General features: G+C 38.6%; 2 protein-coding genes across 7 annotated transcripts in view; one reads left to right on the top strand and one right to left on the bottom strand.

Moving 5' to 3' along the window:
• Nucleotides 1-20,249, bottom strand: part of TFB1M (transcription factor B1, mitochondrial) — a 56,577-nt gene that overhangs the window by 1,926 nt on the left and 34,402 nt on the right. For all 6 annotated transcript variants that reach the window (XM_081034004.1, XM_081034007.1, XM_081034003.1 and 3 more), the window contains one exon: nucleotides 3,344-3,471. In XM_081034004.1, coding sequence (XP_080890130.1) covers nucleotides 3,344-3,471 — 128 coding nt within the window. The remainder of the gene's footprint in view (nucleotides 1-3,343; nucleotides 3,472-20,249) is intronic.
• On the top strand, nucleotides 17,765-18,424 carry CLDN20 (claudin 20; the record flags this gene model as incomplete). The annotated part of the gene is made up of 1 exon (XM_081034055.1): nucleotides 17,765-18,424. The coding sequence occupies one exon, from the start codon at nucleotides 17,765-17,767 to the stop codon at nucleotides 18,422-18,424; it is 660 nt and encodes a 219-aa protein (XP_080890181.1).

The raw sequence follows: 20,249 nt of genomic DNA, 5'->3' as shown, positions 1-20,249 counted from the left end.
AAAGGAACTAGAGAAGAACAAAATCCAAAGTAAGTAGAAAGAAGGAAATTATAAAGATCAGCGTGGAAAGAAATGAATTAGAAACTAAAAAAGCAATAGAAAAGAACTATGAAACTAAAAGCTCTGGTTCTTTGGAAAGATAAACAAAATTGATCAACCTTTATCCAGACTCACTGAGAAGAGTCCAACGAAATAAAAAATGAAAGAAGTTACAACTTATACCACAGAAACACAAAGGATAATAAAAGAATACTATGAGCAATTATATGCCAACAAATTAAACAGCCTAGAATAGATAAATTTCTAGAAATATACAACTTTCTAGACTGAACAAAGAAGAATTTGAACAGAGTCATTACTAGCAATGAAATTGAAGCAGTAATTAATAAAAAAGCTCCCAACAAACAAGTTTAGGACCAGACAGCTTCATAGGTGATTTCTCCCAAACATTTACATCCTTTTCAATATATGAGAAAAAAATTGAAGACGGAAGAATGCTTCCAAACTCATTCTGAGGCCAGTATTACCCTGGTACCAAAACCAGACAAAGACATTACAAAAAAAGAAAATTATAGGCCAATATACCTGAAGAACACAAATGTTAAAATTCTCAACAAAATATTAGCAAAACGGATTCAACAATACATTAAAAGGATTATACACTATAGTCAAGTGGGATTTATTCCAGGGATGCAAAGATGGTTCAATACGCAGATCAATCAACATGATACACAACATCAACAAAACCAAGGATAAAAATCATATAATCATCTCAATAGATGCATAAAAAATATTTGACAAAATTCAACATACACTTATGATAAAAACTCTCAACAAAGTGGGTAGAGAGGGAACATACTTCAATATAATAAAAGCTATATGTGACAAACCCACAGCTAATGCCTTACTTAATGGTGAAAAGCTAAAATATCAGGAACAAACAGGATGCCCACTTTCACCACTTTATTCAACATAAGGTAGTATTAGAAGTCCTAGCCATAGCAATCAGACAAGAAAAAGCAATAAAAGGCATCCAAAAGGAAGAAGTAAAAATCACTATTTGCATATTATATACAGAAAACCCAAAAGACTCCACCACAAAAACTAATGGAACTAATAAATGAATGCAGTAAAGTTGCAGGATACAAAATTAATAAACAGATATCTGTTGCATCTTTATACACCAACAACAAACAATCAGAAGGAGAAATTAAGAGAACAATCTCATTTACAATTACATTAAAAAGAATAAAATACCTAGGAATAAATTTAACCTAGGGGGTGAGAGACCTATACTATAAAAACTGTAAGACACTGAAGAAAGAAAATGAAGAGGACGCAAATAAATGGAATATACCATGCTCATAGCTTAATATTGTTAAAATGTCCATGCTACACAAATTAATCTACATATTGAATGCAATACCTACCAAACTACCAATGGCATTCTTCTCAGAACTTAGAACAAATAATCCTAAAATTTATATGGAATCAAAAAAGACCCTGAACAGCCAAATCTTGAATATATGACAAAGCTATATAATCAACAGAACATTACTGGCACAAAAACAGATGCACAGATCAACAAAACAGAACAGAGAGCCCAGAAATAAACCCTCGCTTAGATGGTAAATTAATACACAACAAAGGAACCAAGAATATACAATGGGGAAAGACAGTCTCTTCAATAAGTGGGGTGGGGAAAACTGGACGGATTCGTGGAAAAAAATTAAACTGGGTCACTTTCTTATACCATACAAAAGATAAGCTCAAAATGGATTAAAGATTTAAATGTAATACCCAAAACCATAAAACTCCTAGAAGAAAACATTGGCAGTAAACTCAGACATTGTTCTTAGTATTATTTTTTTCTGACACATCTCCTCAGGCAAGGGAAACAAAAACAAATGGGATTATATCAAACTAAAAAACTTCTGCACAGCGAAGGAAAGCACCAACAAACAAAACGACAACCTAGTGAATGGGAGAAGATATTTGCAAATGATATATCTAATAAGGGGCAAAGTCCAAAATATATAAGGAACTCATACAATTCAGTAAGAAGAAAACAATCTGATTAAAAAACGGGCAGAGGACCTGAATAGGCATTTCTCCAAAGAAGACATACAGATGAAAAGATGCTTATATCACTAATCATCAGAGCAATGCAAATTAAAACCACAAATGATACCACCTCACACCTGTCAGAATGGCCATCATCAATAAATCAACAAGTGTTGGTGATGATGTGGAGAAAAGGGAACCCTCGTGCACTGTTGGTGGGGATGTAAACTGGTGCAACCACCATGGAAAACAGTATGGTGGTTCCTCAAAAATTAAAAATAGAACTAATGTTCAACAAAGCAATTCTACTTCTGGATATTTAACTAAAGAAAACAAAAACACTAATTGGAAAAGATATATGCACCCCTATGTTTCCTGCGGCCCTATTTACAGGAGTCAAGACATGGAAGCAACCCAGTGCCCATCAATAGACTGGACAAAGAACATGTGGTACACATGCAGTAAAATATTAGTCATAAAAAAGAATGAAATCTTGCCATTTGGGACAAAATGGATGGACCGAGAGGGTATGATGGTAAATGAAATAAGTCAGACAGAGGAAGACAAACACCATGATTTCACTTATGTGAAATCAGAATCTGAAAAAAGAAATGAACAAAATAGAAACAGACTCATAGATAAAGAAAACAAATTGATGGTTGCCAGAAGGGAAGGAGGTGAGGGATCGGTGAAGGAGAATAAGAAGTACAAACTTCCAGCTATAAAATACATAAGTCACAAGATGTAGTGTACAGCACAGGGAATATAATCAGTAATATTGCAATAACTACGTGTGGTGGCAGATGGGTACTAGGCTTATCGTGGTGATCACATTGTAAGGTATAGAAATGTCAAATCACTATGTTGTACACCTGAAACTAATATAATATTGTATATCGACCCTATTTTAATGAAAACAAACAAACAACACACCACACATTCGCTGTCAGAAATGTCAAGAATCAGCACTTCCGGTAGTCTAAGTCCTGACTGAGCAATCATGACCTTCCCAGTACAGGGTCATTATAAACTCTGTGACTGTCGGTTTCAGGTTGCACTTAAGACAAAACAAAACAAAACAGAAAACCTGTAAGAGACCCCTCTGACATGAAATCTAGGTTTTTGCTTTTCCTCAGTGGCAGTCAAGCTTTGTGCCTCGCAGGCTTTCAACTGAGAGTAGTATTTATAGATAGCTTGAAGAATCCTAAAAACAATCTTTACAAAAGTGGTTAAGGATTTTAAAACGAGTGCTGCTGAAAGGAAGAGGAGGCATTCTTACCCAAGCCCCCGGTGGCAGTATTTCCTTCGGAACTGAAATACATTCTGGACGACTTTTTCCACCAGTCTGAACGGCTGCTGTATCCTGGGCTGTGTCAGAGGTGTGAAATGCACCACGCCCACGTCCACCTTTGTTGTAAGCAAACATACATCAGTTTGGTGCAGGGTCTAACTTTGTAAACCACAGGAGGATGGGCTGTCAAGGGCATGGTTTTCATAAATAAACCTTTACTTGGACTCCGGTTTCATCTTCGCTAGGCACGTAATATGCTACATTTGCATTTGAGCTGACTCAGAAATCACAGTTGGTTGCACTAGTTCAATAACGACATCCACTAGACCTGTGCTTGATGATCACTTAATTTTAAAATGCAGTTTTACAATGGCCTTTAAGATCAATCCAAATAATCGTTAAAGTCAGTAGGCAGAGAACACACAGCATTACAATATTTTATTTAACCTGTGAATTGGTAAAAAAATAAGCTGCAGCAGCAGTTCTGACTCTTAAGACTAGCCTTCAAAACAGAGAGAGAAGGCAGATGGGCCCCCAAGGACCACTTAGTGCTAAACTCCCCAGAAAGTGAATCCATTAGGACACCACTTGTTTTGGTCGACACTGATTAATCAGCCGGACAGAAGTCATGAGCGGCACCTGCAGTCACATAACTTTCTGGGAGCAACTTTAAATGCCCCAAAAGGCACAGGCAGGATCCAAACAGAAAAAGGAAACCACCAAAAATGTCACCGTTTTAGTGTTAAGCTGCTACCAGCTAGTGAGATTCTTTAATTATCAGAAAATAAAACTTTTCAGGCATATCTGATAAGAGACTCAGACCCTAAGTTATTCACAAAATGGGCTCATGGTGATTCACAAGGATATATTCAAAATAACAAAGGAAAAATATCGAAAGTAGAGACAAAGGGAGAAATGGAGACAAAGCGGTGTTCACACAACAAATGACCAAATGCCGGACACGAGACGTTGGTCAGGAAATGGGAAGCCTGTTAACAACTTACAGAAGCATTAGCTCTAAGAAACTGTTAAACTTGCTACTTACGCATCATACAGACTCTATAAAGGCTAAGAAAGTGCACAATGTATGAAGTGTGCATTGTACCACTGCTTTTCAAAAGGAATTCTCTTTATTTTCCAACTCTACAGGGGTCACCATGTTCTCTTAGGAGGACTTGCTTCTAAACAGTCTTGTAGCTATAAAAATTCCTTAACATTGGCCTGTGTGATATGTGGATGGGGTGCGGTGCTTTTTGTTTTAGGGGGGAGGACAAATACTTGCATGACATGACACTGGACAAGAACAGAAGAAGAAAATGACAGGATGTCGCCAGCATCAGGCAGCTTTTGGAGGAGGCTCGGAGCTGCCTCACGGGCAAGCTGACTCACCAGGCCCTCCCCTCTCCTCGAACACTCACTGATCCTGCCACAAATCCAGTGTTTTCGATCAGCTATAGTTGCACCTCTTGGATGGAACTAGAAGAGGTGGATGGTAGGAATGGTCCTAAGCCATGGAGTGAAAACTGTCAGTGGAGAGGTCTTTTCACACTGAAAATGCTCCCCTAATATCCATCAGCCCTCAGACTATTTTAGTGACAATTATGCCCCTTTGGTGAAGACCAGTGATTCCACTTCAGAGAGTGACTACCTGAAGACAACGTTAAGTTCTTATTAAATCTGAATGGTTTTCAATTGTTGCTTATTTAGTTTCACCAAGTTGAGTAACAGGTACTTCCTGTAGGAAACAAAGTGCCTTGGTTAAAAGCCAGGACTTTCCTTACTTCTTCACACCACCACCATGGAGCAGGGTCCAGGGGTCTGAGAGAGGTCTGTGATCAATACAAAGAAGAGAACAGGGGCCTGTGGAGGTGACTTCAGGGTTAAGTGAACGGGTACTAGAGCTTGGAAAGAAGAGTTGGCTTCATCTCAGAGCATTTCTGTGGAAGGAAAAAGTAGACATAATCTGAGTGGAGAGTGGACGAAGCAGCCCAAAATACACTGTCATGACTTTAACAGTCAGAATCCTGCTTGTAAACTCTGAAATGTCCACTCCACATTTCCTCCTGCTGATTTGGAGCAGAGAAGTGAACCCAACTGTCAGGAATGTTCCAGACCATTCTCTAGACTTTACTCCACCCCGTCACTCTGTAACTCTCCATGCCATTTCCACCATCTCAGCTTATGGCATTCCTACCCCTACCTCTCACCCTGCCACCCTCCGTGACTCCTTCAACCCTTTCAGTCCAATTTTTCCAAATTACCCTGACTCAGTTCTGAAAGGAATTCTTCCAGTTACCAGGTGTGATCCAAGAAGACTGCCAGTCTCCAGAGGAAAGAATCTTTTAGCAAAATATGAAATAAATTTAAGCCCCACCTAACCCAAATCCATGAAATATTATCAAAATTCTACATAATGTTTAAATACAATTAAGAGCAAACAGACAGATACAGGGATAGATGTATTCTCCTTCCAGGACAGAAACTGTCACTTCCAGGTTTCTTGCATTTTAAAATTTGACCTCATCTTTATTTGCCTGATTTTATTCCTTTGAGATACAATTGGTGTTTGCAAATACAGGAAATGCCTAACATTTGCTTTATTTAAATCAAATTTTAAAACCCTGTGCAAATATAGCAGCACCCCACATAAACTGTAGCAATAGACTTTGAAAGTTTGAATTCTGATACCCGGTTAAGTGGGCTAACAGTACATCGCAGCTAAAAAATGTTTTCCACTCACAATCAAGTACAGCTACTATTAGTGGGGAACCCTGCAAAACTCACCATAAGAAAGGCTCTCCTTTCTTACGTAGCGTGTCCTTCTTGAAACCTCCTGGGCTACCTTCACCACCCTCTTCTCTACCCCTGCCCCCACAGAAGCCCTTCTTAGAATTACTCTAAATGACGGAGCCCATTTTCTCTGAAACCGCAGGAAAGCTGTTTGGTAACTATGGCAACAGACACAAAAAAGCTTCGTACTTATAATTGAATACTTAAAATTATAACCATTTTGTTCTTTCCTTGACTTGAAGTCTATTAAAGGGTTTGGTTACAAAAGAAATCGGTACATAGGTACTACATGCACTTAAAAATTCTAGTTTAATGTTGCCAGCCCCTTTCCAAACTCAGTTTATCAGTATACCCAAATGACTTATTAAAATTTCAAATTAAAGGATTTATAATGAATTTCAGTATTTGCCTCTCCAATACACTGTAACATCAATGCTGTTCCAGGCTGTGATGATGTTTCTCAATGTCTGCAGACTTGGCTACAACAGGCTGGAGGCAGATGTTCCATTTTCCAGGCCAGTGTGTCCAAGACATGACTGATTATGAGCTCAGAGCACAGTGTGGACTCAGAAGAGACCAGGGGTAAGAAGCTATTCAATCTCAAATCTTACATATTACCAACGCAGATCCTGCATTGGACATGATAAGGGGAAACCTGGAGCACGAATGGCCTGGTTCCTGACTCTGAGATCATAATATGCCAGAGCTAAGTAACTACCACCGGAGATACTGGCCATTATTCAAGAAAGGGTCTTTAACACCTCCCATGGCATTCAAGGCCTTAATGGACAAGCCAGTGGAGAGGAAAAATGATTAGGGAGTTACAATTTAATCACGTGAGGCAGAACCCTAACTGGGAGATGAAGAAATGGTGAGAAAAGAGAATGACTACAGGGAGTCATCAACAAGCGGTCAAGAACAACACGAGAAGAACGGTCCACAGTGGGTGCAACTGTCTGGGACAGACCTGTGCAGACCGGGTGGGCAGGGTCTGGCTGGTTCTGAGGCTGTGGGCACCCCCTGATGGGACAAGGGGTGAGGAGTTGGGGACAGTCACGTTCAGTGTCAGGTGAGATGACAGTTAGGTGAGCACATTGTGGAATGCTTGGTTCCTCCTCCACTACTTACTCTTCAGGTACAGGTACCGACACCAAACGAATGACAGTCTGCAGTAGGACGTCACAGGCCCCCAGTTACAGCTTCCCCAGATAAGGATAACAGAGTTGCTAGTCATTAAAACCTGTGATTTTATAATTACACATTTTATAAAAAAACAAAATATTTACATATAGGAATGTAGATCAGATTTCCTATAATTAATTTATTCTTCCTGTAATCCTTGTTCCAAGCCCCATTTAAGGACAGAATTTCAGTTGTAAAACCTTAAAATTCAAAACACTTTAAAAGCATTCCAGGTATTCCAAGCCAATGTATTCAATCATGACTGACACACAGTACCAACATATCTTGCTCTGAAATTTACAGTTTGTGTTTGTTATTATACCAATATTAATTTCTGCAGAAGTCCCACCCCACCTTTTTGTTACTCCTACAGATCTTTGAATAGTTTTTCTTTCCTCTTTGGAATCATAAAACAAAACAAAACAAAACAAAAACCAACAAAAAACGATTTTAAACAGTCATACAATGTTTCTTCTCAGAGCATAAGCATGTAAGAAAATCACAGAGAGCTGAGAGCTTGATGAGAAAGTCTGCAGAGAAAGAGGTGTTTACTGTGTAAATTATGTATGTAAATATATGTGTGTATGCAAATTAAGCCTATAACAACAACCACAACATGAGTCAGGGTCTCTTGGTCCCAGGAAAGCGAACAATTTCAGGGAGGTGAACACTCAAGTTTTAAACAAAAAGCAAGAGGGACAAGAACTAACACTGGATTAGGATTTTCTGTTATATTTAACCTGGAGCTTCCGGAGGATGATGGAGCAAACACTTCTGTAACCATGACCTTCCCCACAAATCATGACTTTGGTGTTTGTGAAACAGCGCCATCTGGAGGTGCCCTGCTCTCACGGCAGTTGGGCGTGCGCCAGGAGTTGCACAGCCCCAGGGCTGCCCCGCCAGGTGGCCGCACACAGGGAAAACCACCAGGGCCTCGCTGCTGGTTTCCAGGTCCCCAGGAACTCTGACCCCTCAGAACGAGTCAGTTCCTTAGGGATGATCTAACTAAGCAAATGCACAAGACACTCAACAAGTGCTGTTGCTATAAAAAATATTATTAAAAGACTGATAAATGAACATGGATGGAAGTATACTAATTTAAAGTGAGCCAAATATATTAACACTGTCAAATAGACGAGACGCTTTCCTCAAGTTGCCTAGCTGGTCCATTCCCTTCCTATAAAAACCCCTTATAAGTGAAGCTCCCTCGTGATTATGAAACGGGGGCCAGCATAGACACCCTGATGCTGGATGGTCGCTGGCACCAAGCCTCAGGGCCTGAGCACTGGGCACCAGATGCCCCAGTCCAGGGGCTGTCAGCAACCAGGCCAGCCCTCCTTTCGCCGAAGTTTTCTTCTTTAAATGTGGTCCTGCTGTCCTGGGTTTCCTGTTTCTGATTTGAAAGACGGTCTGTGTTTTTAAAGGTGAATTCTACAGCTACTGGATCTCATCTTTACATGTTGATTTTACTAGTTTAACTCATGGAGGTCTGGGGGGGGGCGTCCCAGTGCTCCTTATGTATCACAGAGGTATAAAAATAAATCAGAAATGATGAAAACTGATGCAAGCTCTCTGTCAAGATCACAAAGTCCATCCACGACCTTTGAGTGCGGGCTGGGACCTGGCTGAGTAGAAGGAGGACAGTCACAGGGAACAAAGGCAGAGAAAGAAGGGATGAGGAGGAGAGGGCCGCGAGGGGAGGGCCAGGCCTAAAGCAGACACATTCTGCTCACAAGCTCATACCAATATATGACGGAATGTTTTAAAAAATGTCCCGCTCTTCAAAATAATGTGCAAAGAGAATGCAATGGGAAGGCCACAACAAATACGGATTTATATTTCTTTATATTTATATTTGATTATTTATGAAATTTATATTTGTTTATATTTGAGATTATATGAGATTTATATTTGAGATTATATGAGATTTATATTTGTTTATATTTATATTTGATTATTTATGAGATTGAAAAAACTCAGTTGATCCATGAATGTTACCACAGTCCAGAGACAGCCTTAATATTCTAAAATAATGTGGTGAACACATTACAAAGCAATCCTCAAGGTCCTTTCTCATGAAGACAGAAAAAGGAGCAACAAAATGTACAAATAAGGTGATACTAGAGTGAATGGAAGTGCAGCCTGTATGCAGAGACACGTGCCTGACTTACCGTGGAGGTCACTGAACTAGGATAGCCTTTTCAGACATTTGGAACACGCATAAACCCAAGAATATTCACCTTCATTTTCACTAGTCAACGAATCTACAAACGACCAATTTTAAAAGTTAAGAAAGCCTTCACTCTAGTGGCAAGTATTATTTAAAACTTAAAAGCTGATCACTGTTAATTTCCTAAGACTGGGGTCAGAAGAAAACCATGATTTTTAAGATTAAGTCAATCACTTTAAATTTGTGGGACCAGAAGAGTTAACTACCGTGTTTCCCCGAAAATAAGACCTAGGCGGACAATCAGCTCTAATGTGTCTTTTGGAGCAAAAATTAATGTAAGATCTGGTCTTATTTTACTATAATATAATGTAATGTAATGTAATATAATATAATAATATATATAAAGTTATATATATAATATAATAAATATAATAATTCTGGGTCTTATATTAATTTTTGCTCCAAAAGACCCATTAGAGCTGATTGTCCAGCTAGGTCTTATTTTCGGGGAAACACGGTATTTTATACTCTGAACTTTCATTATTTTCATGGTTGAACAGCAAGCAAATAAGAAAAGACATTTGTTTTTAAAATCAGAACCCCACATGGACATTACCTGGAGTAAGATTTTCACTGATATATCCCCTCGCGTGAGGGAAGTAAGAGAAAAAATAAACATGTGGGATTACATCAAACTAAAAAGTTTTTTCACAGCAAAGGAAACCATCAATAAAACAAAAAGGGATCCTACTGAATGGGAAAAGATATTTGCCAATGATATATCTGATAAGGGATTAATATCACAAATCTATAAAAAACTTACTCAACTCAACTCCAAAAAAACAAACAACCCAATTAAAAAATGGGCAGAGGACTTGAGGAGACATTTTTCTAAAAAGGACATACAGAAGGCAAGAAGACATATGAAGAAATGCTCAACCTCACTAACCATCAGAGAAATGCAACTAAAAACCACAATGAGATACCACTTCACTCCAGTCAAAATGGCTATCATCAATAAATCGACAAACAACAAATGCTGGCGGGGATGTGGAGAAAAGGGAACGCTAGTGCACTGTTGGTGGGATTGCAGATTAGTGCAGCCACTATGGAAAACAGTATGGAGGTATCTCAGGAATCTGAAAATGGAACTAACCTATGATCCAGTAATTCCACTCCTAGGCATCTACCCGGAGAAACCCAAAACTCCAATTCAAAAATCAGTATGCACTCCTATGTTTATTGCAGCACTTTACACAATAGCCAAGATATGGAAACAACCGATATGCCCATCGGTAGATGACTGGATTAAGAAGCTGTGGTACATTTATACAATGGAGTATTACACAGCCATAAAGAAGAAAGAAATCTTATTTGCAGCAACATGGATGGATCTAGAGAACATTACGTTAAGTGAAATAAGTCAGAAAGAGAAAGACAAGTACCATATGATCTCACTTATATGCGGAATCTAAAGAAAAGAATATGTGAACTAATCAGAGACAGTTTTGAGGGCACAAAGAAAAAACCGAGAGTTGTTAGATGGGCGGGGGCGGGGGGGGGGGTTGGGGATAAGGGGAAAGGTGAAGAGATTAGGAAGCAGCTGGTAACCACAAGATGGCCTCAGGGTTTTCTGAAAATTAATTTGGGGAACTTATTCAACAATGTCGTAAAGATTTTGTTGGGTATCCGATGGACATGCGTCCTATTTGGGAGACCACCTCAGAGATAATGTGGATGCCTGATCATGGCATTGTACACCAGAAGCTAAACATTAATGAATGCCAACTATAATTTTATATATATAATGTGATGGCTGGGTGTGAGGTCGGAGGGATAATGGATGGGGGGAGGGGGGTTCACAGTGTGAGGGATATAAATGATGAATGTCTAAGTATTACCTTGTCTTGTACACCTGAAACTAATAATAAAAATAAATAAATAAATAAATAAATAAATAAATAAATAAATAAATAAATAAATAAAATCAGAACCCCAACTTTTCATTGGAATTAAGTGAGCAGTGTTTTAAACATACAACGACTGGGTATCATCTCAGACACACTGAAATAAGAGCCACTGGGCTGGGTCCGGGGCCTCCGGCCTTTCCAAAGCTAGATGCTGCTCATGTGTGGGCAGGGGTGAGAAACACAGTTCTGGAAAACCACCTCATACAAAGATATGCTATTATTATTTCTCAAATATTCAGTTAAATTACTGATTCTTTCAGAAAAAGAAAAGCCTGTCTGAATATCCAGATTATCTTCACTAAGAAAAACAAACACTAAGGCAATCACACAAAATTTTTTCTTAAAAACAGATGAGTAAAAACATCTTAAAGAAGAAAATAGATGACCTGCTGAGTCACGGGCCAGCTATTCTGCAGTCACTTTGCATGAGTGAAAAGAAAAATGTTTATGTCTAAAGATACAGAGGTATCAGGGTTAATTTGTCTCCACTGCTTAATCTAGACGACCACAGAAAGAAATAACTCATTAGAATGAGACTTAGAAATCCATTCTAAGTGGAGGCAGGGCTTATTCTGGGCCTGACTCCCACACCGGCTACTTACTCATTTTACGACCTTAGTCAAGTTACCTAACTTCTCTGGAGCTTAGTTTTCTCATCTATAAAATAAGGATTCCTGTTATCTCACAGACTTGTCTTGAGTGTTAAATGCCATCATGCCTGCAATAGTCTCTAGCATATGGGAACCAGCTTATAAATTGTAGTAGATATTACAATATCAAGGTTACAAACTTAAGAGTTGCAAAATTACTTAAAATGAATCTCTTTTGGAAAGGATAAAATTATGCAAAGGTAATGTATGGCTTAATGCTATTTTATGTACTCAAAATCAGTTTCTGAATCTTTCAACAAATATTGACTGTACCCCTCCTGTGAGCCAGGCACCTACCTGGCACAGGAGAAGCGATCAACAAAACAAACGGAAATATTTGCCCTCGTGAGGTTTACATTCTAGAGGCCTTAAGCCAGACAGTCAGAGGTGGTAGGATTCTTGATCTATTTTGAAGTTTGGAAACAACTCGATTTGTTGACTGAATGGATGTTGGGTAGGGAATCAAGGATGTTTGTAAGATCCAGGGCCTGCCAAATGGAAGGATGAGGTTGCCACTGCTGGGCATGGGGGAAATGGGTAGACTTGATGTGGGGAAGGTCACCTCTGTTTTGCCCGACAGGTCTAAGGTGTGTTATCCGTGATGTCATGCCAGAAGTTGGATATATCATACAACTTGGGAGAGAGCCCAGGAAGAGAAAAACTGAGGTAAAGATAAACTAAGATAAGGCTTATCTAGGGAAGACTTAATTCACTTTAATGTCCATATTGGAAATATATAATAATGTTGATAAATTACATTTCTCTATACACCTCTCCTTTTCAGCTCCTTTTTTTATATAAGAAATTCTGCCTGAATTAAAAGTCTGCAGTTAATAAAAGTTATTTGCATTTCAGAAGTTTACCTTTTCAAAACAGGCAGCTAATATTTTATAGGGTAAGTATTCTCATCGAGGCAGAAGAATGAAAACAAAGTTTTGAAAATAGTAATGATGTTAAAGCACGCTTAACCCATTCATCCTCCGCGAGTTGCATTCTGCTGAGGTCAGGGTTAGGGCTGGCTTGTCCCTCCACCTGCCATCAGCCAGCCTCAGCACAGGTGTGTCGGCACAGATAACCGTGACAAGGGACAAAACAAGCCAAGCCACTAAGGGTACTTGGGGGACTCCTGATCCAGCAGAAATAACAATGCTGCTCCTGTTAGAGCCTGAAATTCAATTCTACCTCATCCAGTATTTATACAAGGATTGTCTATATATTTCCATGAAATAAAAGAAACTTTATACATCAAAATTACAATACTGTGGCTAAAAAACAAATCCACAGGCATTAGATTTCTAACAATATCTTGCTAATGCCAGAATTAGAAAAAATTAAAACAAACCATAAATAAATAAATAATCCCAGCAAACAAAAATCTAGAAAAATCCAAATAATGGAAACATGCACTTTATTGTAATTGCTTTTAAAGAAATGGTTAACATCTAACATGGAGACTAGCAGTTTTAAAATTTTTTAAATATAATCATAAAATTATCTTCCTTTATAGTGGCTATGAATTTATAGCTTGTAGGACTGAAATTACGGAGGAAGAAAAAAATGAGAACCCGAAATAGATGGAGGTGAGGTATGTACCATTCTTCATGATCTAGAACCTCAATATTTGAGTTCACTGTTTCATCTAAAATGTTTCATTACATCATTTTGATGCAATTTCTTTATAAATGTTTCTAAAAGCTCTAATATAAGTTATACTCCAGAAATCTCTCTCAATTGGAAGGAATAGAGGAAGAAAATTCAGGACACCCCTTGGCCCCCCCCCCCAAATACTTGTAGGTTTACTGAACAAGAGTCTAGTCAACAATTGTTGCTGTTTTTTTCCATACATACACACACACACACACATATATATATATATATATATATATATGTATATATATATTTAAAAGTCTTTTAAATATTTATTTTAAAAGTCACCAATTTTGTGAATCTTGATTTCAGACAAGTCACAAGCACCAGAATAAAAAGATAGTCTCAACTATCATTTGCAAAGTACAATCTAGTTAAAAATATTTCAGACTATATTCTTTAATATAATTGGGGACATGAAAGAAAAAACTGTATCTTCCAACACAGATAAAAATTCAAAAACAAATTATAGCTATGGATTAAAACGTAAGATTAAATAAAAGAAAGCCTTTTTTTGTAAGCACCCAAATAATTCCTCCTCTTTGTACAGTGGCAGAAAAGCACTTTCGGCTTTCAGGTTTCGACGAGCCTTCCCTTCCCCGCCTCTACTTTCTTAATTCTCTCACAGCTCAAAAAGTGAGATGGAGAACCTGGTATTTATCTTCTAGCACCATCAGCAGTTTTTACCTCTCAGATTTCTATGTTGCTCTTTCCTTGCTATTTGCGCGTTAACTTGCTGGAGCTGCACCACTAATATCCAGAAGCTGTGAAATGAGCCTCATGTGTGTGGTGTCTGTTCATCGCACTGGGGTTCATGTGAAGGTAAGTGACAGAAGGGACTGAAGACACTGAAGGCTGCGGACAAAAGGTACGAAAAGGAGACGCTTCCATAATGCTTAGAGACCTAAATAGAACTCTTCAAATGCAACGTAGTTTGAATTTCAGGTTGTAAATCTGTTTTTAAGTATTACTTTCGATATAAATACTCTTGTCTGGAAAACTGACTTTACTTTTTAATGATTACATCCACTCCAGACTTTCTGTGGGCAAACAGTTCACAAATTTAACATTCACCAGTTCTGTTCTGTATGCAGTGTTTTGGAACCAGGATAAAGTTCTCTCCTTAGAATGAAGTTGCTAAACACGACCCCTTTGCTTCTGCTTCCTTTCATGGTATTTTTCTACCACCACCACCCCTGAAAGTATGCCTTTATTTTCTACGCAGCAGAAATTTGAGAGAACAGGCCACAAACTGTATCATGCCTGTGGCTGGAGAGGAAAAAAGATTTCATAGCACTATAGCTAAGATGCCAGTGTATTTTTACAAAACAAAAAACAAAAAAAAAACAAAACAGTGACCTTCATTTTGGAGAACAGATTCTTTCTGCATAAATTCTCCAGGCAGAAGAAAGCATTTACAGTCCAATATTGAACAGTAAGCGAGCGCTATGCTAACTGAATGCAGTGTCATATTGTTTCCGCTGATGGGGCTCTCTGTAATTTATCACTGCCAGTACTCGTTAATTAAGATGAGCAAGCTGTCTGCAAGTCTGAATTACACTGAAATTTATAAAATGTACTGGCTAATGAGAAAAAGGGTTGTAATTGGGAAGCTGAGCATAGACTGATCAACACATAAAGGTTCCTCAACCAAAGTAAAAATGAAACGGATACTTGGGATTCTTAGGGAAGGTTAACAGCAATTTCACTTTTAAAGAATCGCTAAGCTGAAAATGGGCTGGGAAGGCAGTAATTTAATGATTTGGCTAGAGCCTAAAACCCAAACTTGAAAACAGCTATTATGAAACGATAAACATGTGCTTCATTTTGTTCTAGAAACTTTAAACTTCTGCTCTGTTTTGGTCTCAGTACGAAAAGAAATGAACTGTGATGGCAGGAAAAGCCTAGGCAGTCGGATCCTTCCAGTATGTCTGACTCTTAAGAATTCAAAGCCTCAGGGAGAGCCTCTCCTAAAACTGTAAAATCCACACTTTAAGACTATGAACAAAAATAGAATAATGGAATTCAGAGAGCCCAGAATTTAATTTCTTAGAAAATCAATGTTAGAACTCTGGAAAGTTTGTATTTTTAATAAAGGCATGGATTAGTATGACTTCAGATATTTCCCAAAAGCCAGGCGTTGACCTCTTTGGTGAGCCTGCAATCTCTCATTCTCTCTCTCTCTCTCTCCCAGGAAAGGGAGTGGGTGAAGAGTGCAGCTGATAGTTAATGGTGTGTTGTGTCTACAGAGGTAGCATTTTCCCCACTTCCAAGCACACGGGAGGATTTCACCAGAGGATTGTGGAAGAGGGGAAAGGGTACAAGCTGGAGAGAAGTGGGAGGAGTCGGGGATGATGCGGACACTGCCAATGTGCTGCTGAGACCTGTGTGGCCCTGGGTGATTTATTACCTAAATATCCTACTGTGAAAACATGATGACTAAATCAGCCTAAGGAAGAGAAAAAAGAAATTGTCATATGATAGAAAATAAATACCATGACATTTGCCATATGACATAAAATAAATAAAAATAGATGTCAATTATAATTTATTGACTACGGGGGCAGATATTGTTTTAAGTCCTTAAAAGGCACTGAAGTATTTAACTGCATGATATAGGTATTATAATCCTCCCCATTTTCCAGAGGAAAAGACTGAGGCACAGAGAGATTCTGGAAAGCCAAGATTTGACCCAAGTGTTTTGGATTCAGAGGCCGTACTGCCTTTTGTGAAATATATATGATGCATGATAGAGACACTTTAACACATCATTCAAAGATTAATTCCAAAACATAAAAAAGCCATTTCAGGAACCACTGTATTTCTCAAAGGCAGTAAGTACTGCCAGATTAAAACACAGCTGAGCTACAAAGTAAATGATAACATTTTCCTCTTCTTAAAAAAGAAAGTGTTAAATTATGTTTAGTATCCACAAATAATGATGTGGTTTTTCTGTTCAGTATTTTTAAGATTCGATGTCCCTCTTTCGGAACTGTTCGGAATAACCGGTTTTGCAGCAGGCTGTGTGCATCTGGGTCAGGGAACGATTCTGGTCCCAACTAAAAAGGATCGCACATCCTCACAGCAAAATACACTGGCTTAATTGTTCGGGTTTTTGAGAATCTTGTACCTGCAGTGAAACAAGTGCTACCCTAAGGTAAGGATTTTGTAAATGTTCACTAACTAGAAATTAGGGATAATCATGCCAGTGACTTTGATTTCTCTCCACAACTTTCCTCTCCTCTTTCGACACTTGCCCTGGGTCATGTGCCGGTTACATGGCGGGCGCTTAATTAACATTTATTTAATATGACCATTTTCTGAATACTTAACGTTTCTAATATATACCAGAGGTGCCAAATTAATGTATACACATGACTTGTACTCATCTTTTGTTATTGATATATACCATTACAATTTTAATAGTTTTTTCCTTTCTTAAAATGTGTATACATTTTTTTGGCACCCTCTGTATTTATAAATCTTTTTAATGGGTGGATTTAAACTATTCTTTTCTTCCTTATTACCTGTAGAGTATTTTAATTAAGAACATGTTTTAAAAACCTGTAATGCTATTAAAATTCTTTATCAGATCACATAGCTGGAATTTGGTACGTCTGAATCTCCTAACAACGTAACTGCCCACTTTAGCACAGGTGAAGTTTTAAAAAGAACCAGGTGGACAGCTCGTTCCTTTACACCACGTACCCAGCACCAGCCGTCCACAGTCACGCAGGAGGATGGCAGCCTGTGAAGGCCGGGTGTGAGCTTTCCCCGGGCGGCAGTTTCCTCATCCATACTGGGCCTATTCAGAGGTGCTCTCAGCCCCCACTGCACACAGAAGCCTTTCTTCTTTCTTTCCCTCCATCCTGATTTTGTCTCCTTTCTCTAGTGTTTGTTACTTGCTTCTCTGCTGCACAGAAACGGCTAAAATTTTGACCAAGAGCCATTCTAATTAAGCACCAGGATTTCCTAGGCGGACAAAGCTGACGGTGACGCCATGGCCTTGGCGGGCCTCCAGCTCCTGGCTTTGGTCCTGGGCTTATGTGGGGTCTCGGGAGTGCTCGTGGCCACCGTGCTGCCCAACTGGAAGGTGAATGTGGACGTGGGCTCCAACATCATCACAGCTGTCGCGCAGGTGCAAGGGCTGTGGATGGACTGCGTGTGGGACAGCACCGGGATGTTCAGCTGCACCCTGAAGTACTCCTTGCTGGCCCTCCCGACCCACGTGCAGGTTGCGCGGGCCGCCATGGTGCTGGCCTGTGTTCTGTCTGCCTTGGGGATCTGCATCGCCACAGTGGGGATGAAATGCATTCGCTTAGGAGGGGACAAGGACACCAAGACTCAGGCTTCTTTTGGTGGAGGAGTCTGCCTCATGACTGCAGGGATCTTTGGTTTAATACCGACGGTCTGGTACACAAAGGAGAGCATAGCCAACTTTCAGGATCTGACAATTCCAGAAAGTAACAAACACGAACCCGGAGGAGCCGTCTACATCGGATTCATTTCAGCCATGCTGCTGTTTATCTCTGGCATGATTTTCTGCACTTCCTGCATAAAAAAGAGTCCAGAAGCTTGGTTCTACCCACCCAAGCAGAAACACATCTCTACCGCAAAGCTGGAGGGCAAGTCTGCATACAACATGAAAGATTATGTATAAATAACTGTGTAACACGTATGATATTTTTAGGTGCCCGCTGTGACTTTTGTCTTTATTTTAGATGAAAAAGATACCAGAATTGTGCTTAACTTTCTCTACAAAGATTTAAATGCTTAAAAATGACAAGGTCATTTAAAATGCCAACAAACCATCATGTAACAATTACATCTGTTCTAAGGTCATTATTCCATCACTGTTTTCATGTTTTATGTAAAGCTTTATAATTGAAAGCAGCTCTGATTGTATTAATAAGGTAATTAATTGATGGCTTTTTTTCCCCTTCCTTTTTAAGATAACCCGTTGATACGCCTTCTGAATTGGTAATTAACTGACTTTTATAAAAGAATTAAACTGCCAAGTGTAAGGAGCACCTTGTCCTGGTGTTAGCAAGGGATCAGTTCCTTTTGTGATCTGTATGACAGCACCACACAGTAACTGGCTTCTGTTTTCCACCTCACTGCATGACAGCTTGTGAGGAATAGAAGAGCTGTCCACTTTTTCAGATGTCACCCAAACTGGCCAATCCAAGTCCCCACCTACTGTGACCTTCCTATCCCTTTGATCATGTTAGAAAAATATCTACATGAATTTGTGAGAGCCGACGATATTACATATAAAGATTATACAGAACTAAAAGAAAGAAACAGGTAAATGCTACCACAGCAGAGCAAAACCAAACCAAACCCAAACTCAGATCTCTAGGACTTTTAAAGCATGAAGTCCAAGCTAAGTGATAACAATAAAAGTTTGTTTGTTTGAATATGCTGAAGAAATGGCCTCTTCTGCCAGTAAGAGGATTGTCCAGATTCAGTCACTTTTCCCACAATTTAGATTTACCCCCATCTCATTTAATCTCTCTGATTAATTTTTAGATGGAAAAGTTTAGTATTAGGTTTTCATTTTATTCTCGTTTGATTCACATTAACAAAAATAATAAAAAAATAACACTGCTGTTCTCTTATAAATGAGCTGCTTCAACTAGTTAATGGAGGTGAAAGTCATTTTTAAAGTATAAAGAATGCTTTTAAAAATATAAGTTAAATTATTTTATGTATTTAATATATTTTAACAAGAAAATAAAAACTGGATTTTCTAATATGCAAAGGAAACATTGCACCCTGTTGTTTATAATAATTTAATTCATGCTTAATCATTGGTAAATGGGGGAAAAAGAGCTTCTTTGTACATTAATAATTCAGAAATGGGAAGAATACCCTTATGTGAGTAAATCAATTTTATTTCTTCATATAGAAGTAGAGACTATAATGTTTTATACCTATTTAACTCAGTAGATCATTATTCTCTTCAACAATGTCATTAACTATTAATGGAATAGCTAAAATGAAAAGGTTGTGTTTCATATATGAATTAGGAAGGGAGTCATTTAAACAGGAATTTAAATGATTTTTTTTTAACTGCTGATTTTTTTTTTTAATTTTATTGGGGACTGTTGGGGAACAGTGTGTTTCTCCAGGGCCCATCAGGTCCAAGTCGTTGTCCTTCAATCTAGTTGTGGAGGGTGCAGTTCACTGGCCCATGTGGGAATCGAACTGGCAACGCTGTTGTTCAGATCTCATGCTCTAACTAACTGAGCCATCTGGCCACCCAAAATGATTGTTTAAAGTATCTATTCCTTTTGAGTGGTCAAAATATTTTCTAAACAAATGCCGGATTAAAAATAATAAAAAGAATATTTTAATGCAAGTTAATGGGATAGGATTGCTTCGACACCCATATGGTTCTCTCATTTTGCTTAATGTGAGTGGCTTTATATGCAGCCCACATATAGTCCTATGTCAAAGTTGGTATATTCTATAGAAGTCAA

Source organism: Rhinolophus hipposideros, assembly GCF_964194185.1.
Source record: "Rhinolophus hipposideros genome assembly, chromosome: 3".
Classification (NCBI taxonomy): domain Eukaryota; kingdom Metazoa; phylum Chordata; class Mammalia; order Chiroptera; family Rhinolophidae; genus Rhinolophus; species Rhinolophus hipposideros.
This window is presented reverse-complemented; position numbering and strand designations above follow the sequence as displayed.